Raw genomic sequence first — 12,101 nt, forward strand, 5'->3', positions numbered from 1 at the left:
TAGCATTTAAAATTTTCAGATTGATTTTACATCTTTGCTCTTTAATAATGGTGATACATATCCTCTTTATGAAATTTTTTTATGATAATTTTTAAGATAACTACAATTTCAATAGTGAAAAAGTCTATTTCCCCGTCGTTTCCCGACCATAGTTTCTTCTAATGTTTTATGCGCTTGAGTCTCAAATATCAGATTCAATCATAAAAAATTGCGCATATTTGCGCCATTCCGAAAAAAATCTAATTTTTCTCAGCTTAAATATGAAATATTTTTATATGGAATTGCAAGGTTTACTCAGACTATCAGACTAAACCAACACCTATCAAATATGTTTGTATTATTCAGAAACATTCACGGCTTTTCTCATGTGAATTGAGAAAAATTTAATTAAAGTAAGTTTCAAAAATAAAATTTGGAATGAAATATATGTACATGGGACTATATATACATCTGTACCGATTTGTTTGAAAATGGGCTCAATGTTTTTTTAGGCTTGTGCAGGTTGCATGCGTCAAATTTCAGTGATTTTGGTGCATTTTTATCAGATGCGAATATATATGGAAGCTGCATCCAAATCTGGACCGATTTTCATTATTTCCTATAGGATTAATCCTTATACAGAAGATATGCTTTGTGCTAAATTTTATATCAATCGGACTATAAATGAGCTTTCTAGGGCTTTTGATCAACTTTTAACACAAATTTCCCCTCTGTGCGATGTTGCGTATGTTAAATATTATTATACCAAAACCGGCTTCCAATTATAATATTTTGTTCCAAGCGACCAAAAGAAGTTTATTGTGACTGAAATTGAAAAATCTCATATAACCAAAATTGAATTCCTGCATCATTCAATAATCCATTCGTTAAAATAAAAACAGGACGAAAACTATTTGATATTTTAATAACATGAACAAACGTCTTTATCTCTTCCGTTTTTCAGAGCCTTAATCAAATTTCTAATACTACGAGCATGTGTGTATGTTTGCTCAATACTTTGTAAAATTGTTACTGGATGTTGTTCGTTTACAAAAATTAACTCAATAATTTGTAGAAATTATTAAGGAAAAGAACACACCTAATGCTAGTTCATACTACATACTATGTATGAGAGATTGAAATGTAAATGCATTATTAATACTTCATTTTATAATTTTTAGTACATAGTAAAAAGAAAATCAAAAAGAAACTAAAAACCTCAAACCAAAACCCAAAAAAGTGGAGTATTACAAAAAAAGAAAACAAACCAAAACGAAAAATATAGAATTTGTATTAAAAAACCCAAGGAAGAAACTTTTATGGCAAACACATGTTTTTTAGGAGAGGATATTTGAAAAACTAGTTTTTTAACAAATAAATGAAGCATACTTTGGGGGACCACAGCAAAAAGGTGTTGATTTGTTGTACAACTAATTACAAGGTAGGTACCATAATAATCATAATAATAGCAGTAAATTTAATAACAATCACGAAATAATAATTATAACAATGAGTTATGTAGAGGAAAAAAAAAATATTAAAAAAAGTGATGAATGTTTTTTCTTTCGTTTTTTCGTGGTGGCTTTGATTGGTGACAGTAATTAATAATCAGAATAGTAATAATAATAATATGTAAGTTGTGGTAGAAGTGACTATAAATTATATTATAATCATATAATACAATTTTATAGAATATTTAGAAAAGAAACAAAACAATGATTACATTTATAATTGCTGCTGGCTGTGCTGCTGGAACTTCGTTGACCGGTTTGGCTGCCTGCAAAATGTTACGTATTTTTGTTTTATATAATTCTTGTATTTTCTTTAGTTAAAAACAAATTAAATTTAAAACCAATATAAATAGACACACACACGCATACACATTTGTAGCTGTGTATAAATAAACAAAAAAATAATAAAATGTTGTCCACTTATATCCTAAGAAGAAATTCTTAAAATCTAAGGCTGTTTGTTTCTGATTGTATATCTTCTTAATGGCTTAAATGCTAATAATATATTTGTAATTCGTATATGTAATAATCCTAAACATTGATTTATATAAATCATGCACTTACCTGAAAACGTAAATTGGGATCAGCAGATGCTGCAGCGGCTGCTAGGTATGGATCAAAGTAAACACTGTGGAAAGGAAAAGTTCGAAAAGACAAATTTGTATTGTTTGTTTGTTGAACACTTAGAAAGAACAATGTGGAATTAAATTGTATTGTTGTTGTTTTCGTTTCAGGGTCAGACTTGAAATAGTATTTTCATTGAGTACTTAAAAGCAAAATTCATATTCTGTTTTTATTGCGCCTTTTTTATTTCAGTTCTTAAGGTAGAAAGGTAATAAGAAGTGCTTTTGTAATACATGTGGTCGATGTTTTCTTTTCCCAATTTTTTTTTTATTTTTCCAATTTTTTTATTTTTCGGTAGTTCTGTTTGCATCATGATATTCAATATGCTGATAGTTGTTATAAGGGGGATCCACAGTACACAGAGTCCAATCGTTATTTGCATTATGCGTTTTTTAAATGTGTGCAAATGAAATACACACTCACACATAGAACATTTAAACACACATAATGTAAATTTACAAATAGTTTTGTAATTAATTATAAAAATTGTTATTCTGAATACAGTATTAACATTTCGGGTTTTCTTAACTTAAATAAATAAATAAAATATAATTAATATTATTATTATTAAAATTCTTAATTTAAGGGGTGGCCCAGTAGTAAAGCTTAACAAAAGCTATTTTTATGATATTTTTCATGAAAAACGAAACTAAATATTTGTGGTAATTTTTATTTCATCTGAAAGAGCACAACCTAATCTGCTTTCGGATTTTTTTTGTTGAAAAATATTACGTAGTTTTGTTTTTATTAAAGGGTTTTGCGGTGCCAACTCTAGCTCGAAACCTGATGAACCGATCGTCATATATTTTGTAAGCTTATTTAGAACATAATGATCAATTCCTTCATCTATCGATTTTTTAAAATATATTAGGTTTTACTGAAATGGCGGACACAGACGGTCAACATTTTAAATTTTAGTTAAAAAACTGACGTTTTTTCGTCATAAAGCAAAATAAAATCGACCAATGAAGAACTAGTTGTCCTGTGTGAGCGCACAATAATATATGACAAACGGTTTATTGGATTTCGAGCTAGAGTTGGCATCGATTTCCAAATGTAATTTGGAGAAAAAACACGGTTTAAGTTTCTATGCTACATACAAATCACAATGAATTTTTCCCATCCAATCGATCGACTTGAAAATTTAAAATATGCCAATAACATTTTTTTCGATTTTCTGAAATTTACACACTAGAGCTGGCAAACCATCGATATTTCCAACATAAGATATTTTCTATATTTAATTAAAAAATCGTTATCTATCGATTCACAGTAATATAAAGGAGAAAAAAATCAATTGGTTTTATTAAATAAAAAGACACAAAAATAGAATTTGCTTTTCCGAAAAATGTGTACCAGTGACTACGGACTTACTTCCCACATTCACTATACCGAAAAACAGCGAAATTTCTATTTATTTCAATGAATAATACCGATGGACAAAACTATCTATCGATATTGAATTTTTAAAAAAATAATCGATATTATCGATTGTGTCATCGATTTTTTGGCCCGCTATAGGTCACATGTTAAAGCTTTGTCACGATTAAAAGTGAAGTATTTTTTTATCAGATAGACCTATTTAATAATATCCATATTTAAAAAAAAGACTGCGACTTACTGTCGGACCTCAGGCATGGTCGGTATTATGATTTTTGCGTTTTTCGACTGTCTAAAAGTTGTAAACATCGAAAGCGTCATATACAAATATAAAAGGTTTAACGAGTAGTAAACGTCATCAAGCCTAAATCTTTCTAAAGACGAGTTAATTCCCTTATTTGTCCTACGAATCCATTTCAGGCGCATTCCATTATTGCTTCCACTCAAAAGATAGAGTATGACTGCCAGAATTTAGCATAGATTATTTTTCCTCAATCTTATATATTTTTTCCTCAGAGAGAATATGGTACTATGTACAAGAATGTGGAGTTACAAACAACACTTCCAATGGGCGGATCGTCGGTAAATATCTATGCTTTCACCGCATTATGTCACAGTAGAGAGGGAACGAAAGAGAAAACAATGTACCCTAACTATCCACCAAAGCTCATTTTCCTAAATTTCAATTCGCACCGTCATCAGAGGTGCATATGGAAGAAAGATTGCATGAGGTCATCACCTATTTTGTTAAATATACGACGTTGTATACGTATGTAATATACGTCGGAAATGTATATCATATTAATCACTATTTCATTACGGACAATCACTGGTGAATCTAAATTAGGGATATGCACCATATTTTTCTAATGCATACTTTAGGGAGTGTCGTTGTGCGAGTGCATGCTTTTTCAATTAGTTGGATTGTGTGTATGTGGAGAGAGAAACGTTCACTAAGAGCACGTGTGCGCCCTCTTGCCTATAGCTGATCTAAATCAGGGATGCCCACTATATTTTTCTAATGCATACTTTAGGGAGTGACATTGTGTGAGTGCATGCTTTTTCAATTAGTTGGATTGTGTGTATGTCGAGAGAGAGAGAGAAACGTTCACTGAGAGCACGTGTGCGCTCTCTTGCCTACAGCTGATCTAAATCAGGGATGCCCACTATATTTTTTTATTGCATTATGTGAATACATGCTTTTTCAATTAGTTAATTTGGGAGAAACGTTCGCTGAGAGCCCATGGGCGCTCTCTTAGGCATCCATGGTCTAAACCAGGCGTAGGCACTATATTTTAGGGCGCTATCATTGTGTGAACACATGCTTTCCCAGTAAACCAATCGTACCGACATCTTAACGAAATCGGAACAAAATTCGGACGATACGTCCGATTTCTGATCCGAAATCGTAACGATATCTTAACGAAAGTTGTATGAAGTGGTTGACATAATTTCGGAACGATCCTTGGGAAATTCGGAAAGGAAATTTCTTTCCGACAGTCGTTCCGAAATCGGTACAAAATCTGAACTATTTCCGCTCCGAAAAATCGTTTAGAAATCGGAACGAAATCTTAACGACGTTGCTTCCGAAATTGTTCAGACGTGTCGGACATTCTACATTTGGTTTGCTGGGTTTTCAATTAGTTGAAGTTTGTGTGTGAGAAAGTTTTACACACACAATTACAAAAGTGTTTCCCTTCGCCAAGCATTGATCCAAATCACCCAGCAAACCAAATGTCTGATGTCCGACATGTCTGAACAATTTCGGAAGCAAAGTCGTTCCGATTTCTAAACAATTTTTCGGAGAGGAACGAATGTCGGAAAGAAATTTCCTTTCCGAATTTCCCAAGGATTTTCTTCAGATTTCGTTACGAAATCGGACCGAAATCGACATTTCGTTCCGAAATTATGTCAACCACTTCATACAACTTTCGTTAAGATATCGTTACGATTTCGGATCAGATATCGGATGTATCGTCCGAATTTTGTTCCGATTTCGTTACGATGTCGGTACGATTGGTTTGCTGGGCAGCTTCAGGCTAGAGAGCGCCCACGGGCGCTTATTGAACGTTGCTCTCTCCACACACAGAATTCAACCAATTGAAAAAGCACGAACTCACATAATGACACCCCGTAAAGTATGCAATAGAAAATTATGGTGCCTGACTCTGATCCAATGCACTTTGAACCAGCGTCAGGCGAGAGCGCCCATGTGCGCTTATTGAGTGTTCACCGCGTAAAGTATGCAATGGAAAAGTATGGTGCCTGACGCTGCTTTGAACACATCCATAACTTTGAAATAAATAACATTTTGACAAAAGAAATTTTAGAAGATTCCAGTGTACATTTTTAGGCGGCTGTAGGGTGAGTATCTTAAACAGTGGACCTAATTATTCCACTGACAGATCCATTCACCTGGATCTAATTTTGGGAGTCATTCATTTTAGTAGTTATTGTGCCCACTAGACATTTTAGTCAGTCACCGTAGAATTTGCGACAGGTTTTGGCTCAATTTGGTCAGTCAGGAAGCAAGTCCATGACCATGAAAAAAATGATATCGCTTCGATAATAATTGTTACCAATACCCCTACACATGCAAATTTTGAAGTAGGTAATTTGAATTAGGTAATGGAAGGACATAATCCCATATAGTCCATCGTCGAACTTGAGTTTGAGAGAAATAATACGATTTGCAAAGGTTGGACCAATGTCAGGCACCCCACCAGCAACTTTATTTTAGTTTTAGAGCTTTTGGACCACCATTAAGTCAGGAAGCATGGATTTGGCCACAAACTTTATGTCACTGTAATCAGGATCACAAGCTGAAGCGTAGGTAAAAATTTCAAAGCAATAATCGACATACCTTAAACCGCCTTTAAGAGAAAATCTTTAACTTTTGTGGGGATGGTTCCTGAAGATTTTGCCCGATATAGACATTCGAACTTGATGTATGTTTTGGAGAAATTTTACGACGTTCAACTATTCGATAAAACTGAATGCTCAATTCGTAAAATATCATGCTCATCAGTCAACTAAAAGTTGCTGACGGGAGGTTTTTTAGAGCTTATGGAAATACGAACTTATCTCCGAAAATTTGGGAGTCACATGTGCGGAATAACCCACTACAAAGTAATGTAAACGAGCTACTTTCTGCATAACCAGCAGTCAGAAAAATAATGGTTTATTACTTAAACATTTTACGAGACAAAACCGAACGTTATGTTTTCAACGCTTCCTGTCGGCAAACAATGGTTTGTTGGAAGATTTGCGAATTGTTGCTAGTGTTCATGTAAGCGTTTAAACATCCCTTAAAATTCATACGCATGACATAGTAGGTAGTGTGTTTACATACATATCAGAAGTACGCATGTTTAATTCCAGCAGAGAGTAAAATAAAATGTAGAATATATTGAATTTGAACATAAATTCGCCCCAAAATAAAATAATAAAAAAAATAAGTTGTTTTTTTTAACTTCAAGTGGCCATAGAATAACTTTTTATTCAGGGCAACATGCCCTTGTTAGAATAATGGGTTAGTAAGTTGATTTGTAAGTAGTTACAATTACTAAAAATTACTATGAAAATCGCGTAATGTGCTGGGCTGCTGCAAAAACTTTCAAAACGATGCGAGACATAACATTAAACTGAACTTTTGACAAAAATTGTTTATTTCTGTGTGGAAAGTACCTGAATGAGTGGACTGATATTGTTCTGTGCCTGGAAGAAACATTTTGATATACAAAATTATGAGTTACCCAAGATATGACCAATATGGACCAAAAGTGAAAAAATTGGACCAAATTGGTTACTCTCTTCGAGAGTTATCGTGCACCCCAGTCAGCCAGACGTCTTCCAATTGTCCGAAACGGATTTCGTCCAAATAATTGGGATGTTTGTGGAACAATTAATCTAAAGATTGAGGGTATACAAATAATGGCACATTTTTTTAATGTTTTGGGGAAAATTTTCTTATTTTTAATAGGAAATTAAAGTGTACAATGAGTTGTTGTTGTGTAGTTAATCTAAGTATTCAAACAATCCTTAATGTTACACTATGCAACACTGAAAATGCAAACAACTTCTAGTATGAATTTTTTGAAAGTATGTACATATTTAGACTACAAAAACCCTAGTAGGGTTTTGTCCTGTCAGATCGGATTTTATGGCCTCATCTAAATCTACAATTTTTGCAAGTATCAGGCCTTTATCTCAGAAACGAATAGGAATTTGGCCTTGCTGTCTTTAGCGATATTGTAGCCCTAAACTAGTAGAACTTATCTTTTGAAAAAACCACATAAGAAAAACTTCATCTAGGGCATCAAAATCTATAAAATATAGAAAATTTTACATAATTGCTGAAATTCTGGTCAGTATCGGATAAACTATTGGGAGTTGAACCAAGTAACCTTTTGCAAAAATCTTCCAAATAAAGTTCTCAACAATTCTTTAGAACATACAGCGGTATTTTGCATCATATCTTTTACAACACGTATTTCAAACACAGTTCACACCAACAGTTTATTCTCGCATTTCGGATTTCACTACATTTTTGAAATTTTTATTAAATCGTCGTTGAAAAATGTACTGAAAACAGCGGCATAGAGGCATTTTACAACAATGACATGTTCTGAAGAATTGTGTATTACAGGGAATATTTTTCCATAAGAAAATGTTCAGAAAGAAATTAACGGTTTTGGAGATACGGCGCGAAATGTATAAAAATTGTGAAATTTTTGCATACATTTTGAAACTTGAGGGAATAAATGTAGTTTTTCGAGTTCATTATTTTTCTAAATATTTTATTCTTGTCCTTATCTGCAAATTTGCTGCAGAGGTCAGAAGAAGATTTCCAATTGTTTCAGAGATATAGCCCCGAATTTCTTTAAAAACTCAATATTTAACCATGTTTAGATGTGGCCATAAAATGCGAGCTGGATCTGACACAACAAAACCCAACTAGGGTTTCTTGTCGTTTGGGTCTGTACTTTCAAAAAATCCTCAGTTCGAATTGTTTGCACGAGATCACCTTAAAAATGTTGCACAGTGTTATTAACAGTGGTGCCGGATACAGAGTGATTAACTACCAATTGGAAGCTCCTGCCAATGGACAAAGTAAAAATAAACAGTGTGGTGATATTGAAAATATATTCACCACAAATGTTCTATTAATACACGGAGAAAAAAATGTAGCAAACAAATAATATGTTTATGTGCAAACAACTAATATGTTTGGCTCCAAACATATTAGTTTACACCCAACATATTATTTGTTTGGTGCATTTATTTTTCTCGCATCTTTCCTTATTTATTGTCCGTTTTATAAATATACATTTTGAGCGATACACCCTTTTAAAAATATTTGGTTGACAGATTACCTTGCCTAGGACATGTCATGAGAATGACCCCATGAATTCGAGTCATTAATAATCCACATCAATCTATTTAAAATATATAGCTTATTATTTCTTTAAATATATTTAATGATATACACTAATGTACATATGTCAAATCTATGCAACGTTGGCTTACATTTTTAATTTTCTTTTTAGATTGTTAAATCAAAACCTATACTAAAAAAATTTAAGAAATATACTTATTTAAAAAAAACGCACATTTGGGTATATTTCTGGATCGCCATAGCGGGAATTTAAACTGTGGTTCGTATTACATATTAAAGATTCTAAAATTAACTCATTTTACTAAATTCTTTATTGCTTTCATTATTTATTAAGATTTTCCTTAAAAGGTACGTGGAATGAATTAAGAGAACTATAATTGAAAAATCTTTTCAGTTCAAAGTTTTAGCTTAATTTTGTTTCAAAAACAAGTAATGTATTACAATTGGTAATCAACAAGAATCGATATTTCAATTTTCACAACTTTTATCATATTACAATGTTCATACATACATACAGTGCCGCTCACTTGAATAGAACCCCCTACCATTTTTTTCAATCTCCATTTTTTCCTATTTATACAAGATATTAAGTGTGGGAAGTGTTTTTAATATTTGTTCATGTGTTTGGAGTAAACTTAGTGATTTATTTGTATTCAAATGCGATTTATATAAGAATTATACAATGAAAGGAAAATAAAGTCTAAAATTCAAGTAAAAAATTTGGCTCATTAAATAGAACCAACCTTTAACCCCCCCTGTTTTTGTAACTATTTTTTGTTCGTTCGTCTATATTCGTAATAATTTGAGCATCCATAGATATATGACATACAGACCTAATTCTTCGTAGACACGTTCTATATATGGTTAAGAATTCCTCATTCAAAAATCAGCGCTAAGGCTACAAAATTTGACAATTCGTGTGAGAACAATAGATTTTTTTTTACCAAAACAGGGGATAAAACTTCAGTATACAGAAATATTGTATTAGAATATCGATGCATATACACTCTATATTGAAAACGAAGTACTTTCAGTAACATTCAATATTAGTATATCCCTCCTGATTAAGGATACACCCGTATATACTGACAACGATGCTTTTGAACCAAAATTTAAATGAAATGAGCTTACACCTGAGAAGTTTTTGCGGATTCTGAAACTACAATGTTCATAGATGAGAAATACAACAAAAAAATGCAGGAGAGCTTTTAAAATAAATCGCGGTCAAAGTAAAAATTTTTAGAGTTTTTTAGGTTTCACAATTTTGCTTGGAAACTGCTAGCACTATTAAAATTGACCTAAAGAAAATTTTGTAGCAGTGAAAATTCTTACCAAGATTGTCCTTTACAATATTTTCGTAGGTTTTACCATTTTTGAGATATAGATGTTTGTATTGGGACAACTCACTGACTGTGTCGACTCCTTATAAAACCATGTCATGACATCAATTTTCCAACTTAAATTTATATATCTCAAAAATGGTACAACCTAGGAAAAAATTACAAAAGCCAATCTTGTACAGAATTTTCGATAAAAATTGCCGTTTTCAAGCAAATCGTGAAAATCTAACCAAAAACCCCTAAAAATGTGACCTGAACTTCTATATCTCGAAAATGGTAAAACCTAGGAAGAAATCATAGAGGGCAATCCACTAGAGAATTTTCACGGCTAGTGCATTTCCTTTATCCACATTTTGATATGTAGGACATGCGATTTCCAAGCAAAATAGCAAAAACCAAAAATAAACCTAAAAATGTGAACTTTGACCTCGGTTTACTTAAAAATCCCTTTATCGATATTATCTTGTTTTTTGGATTTTTCTCATCTATGAACATTGCTCGTTCAGAATCCGTAAAAGCTTCCTAGGTGTAAGCGGTTTTTATTAAAAGTTAGTTAATGGGCACCGTACATAGCATCGTTTTATAAGGAGACGGTACAGTCAGTGTATTGTCCTAATTTGAAATTCTATATCTCAAAAATGGCAAAACCTACGAAAATATCATAAAGGTGAAACTTGTACAGAATTTTTACAGCTACAATATTTTCTTTAACCCCGACTCGATAGAACTTGCAATTTCCAAGCAAAATCGTGGAAACCTTAAATACCCTAAAAAGTGAACTTTGGCGCGATTTATTTGAAAATTCCTCCGGCGATTTTTTTGTTTTTTGATTTTTCTCATCTATTAACATTGTAGTTTCAGAATCCGCAAAAACTTCCCAGGTGTAAGCTTCTTTCATTTAAAGTTGGTTCAAGAGCACCGTGTACTTATACATATCGTTGGTGTCATGCTTAAGTGTTCCATACGTCATTTTTAATTTTTTAAGATATAGGTGTTTTCGCGTATGCTCTTTCTGAATTTTTGGTCGGCTTTTTCCTATTTGCTCTAGTTTCCGAGATATTTACCTTTCAGCCAGAAAGCTTAAGTTAATTTCATTTTAATATTTTAATAATTTATGATACCAAGGAACGGTCCTGACCGGTTTTAACATGGCAAAGCCCAGGATTTATCTTGGTCCCTCTTTCATCTCAAGTGGACACTGACCTCCCCGTGGTGTCACCTGGGGAACTGCCTTTAACACCCGTTAAAGGTAGTGAGCTAACATGTGCCGCGCGTTCACCCATAAGAACGTTAAAAACTTGGGTTTGGGCGTCGGGTTAGTAACCCTCCCCTAGAAAAAACAGCCTACTATGAAAAAACGAAAGAAAAGAAAAACAAACCCCTCTAAAGTTGACGAACCCCGCAAACGTTTTAAGGACCATGATCTGCGAATCTGCACCTGGAATGTTCGCACTCTTTATAGAGAAGGTGCAGTCTTCGCATTGGCAGACGTACTTGAAAAGTACAAGGCCGATATTACTGCCATACAGGAAATACGATGGATTTGGAAAGGCGTCACAACAACACCTAAATGTGACGCACTCTATTATAGCTGCCATGACGTAAAGCATGAGTTTGGTTGCGGATTCGTAGTTAGTCGGAGACTAAAACATCTGGTATCCAGCTTCACCCCAGTGAATGAAAGACTTGCTGCAATTCGAATAAAAGCTAAATTCTTCAACATCAGCTTTATTTGCGCTCATGCTCCCACTGAAGAAAAGGACGAACAGACCAAAGATATATTTTACGAGCGCTTAGAAGAAACATATGACCGTTGCCCTGCCCATGACATTAAAATCATTCTAGGCGATTTTAATGCCAAAATTGGAA

At 33.2% G+C, this 12,101-nt stretch overlaps 1 protein-coding gene across 28 annotated transcripts in view; it reads right to left on the reverse strand.

The window, feature by feature from the left end:
* The window catches only part of Rbfox1 (RNA-binding Fox protein 1), a 699,789-nt gene that overhangs the window by 17,489 nt on the left and 670,199 nt on the right, over nucleotides 1–12,101 (reverse strand). For 18 of the 28 annotated variants that reach the window (XM_073980545.1, XM_073980539.1, XM_073980542.1 and 15 more), the window contains 2 exons: nucleotides 2,055–2,118; nucleotides 1,703–1,756 (listed from right to left, as the gene is read on the reverse strand). The exons of 2 other annotated variants lie outside the window; for them this stretch is intronic. In XM_073980545.1, coding sequence (XP_073836646.1) covers nucleotides 1,703–1,756; nucleotides 2,055–2,118 — 118 coding nt within the window. The remainder of the gene's footprint in view (nucleotides 1–1,702; nucleotides 1,757–2,054; nucleotides 2,119–12,101) is intronic. 8 more of the 28 variants (XM_073980548.1, XM_073980543.1, XM_073980533.1 and 5 more) reach the window with 1 other exon arrangement.

Source organism: Musca autumnalis, unplaced genomic scaffold, assembly GCF_047663935.1.
Source record: "Musca autumnalis isolate F117 unplaced genomic scaffold, ASM4766393v1 scaffold_4, whole genome shotgun sequence".
Classification (NCBI taxonomy): Eukaryota; Metazoa; Arthropoda; class Insecta; order Diptera; family Muscidae; genus Musca; species Musca autumnalis.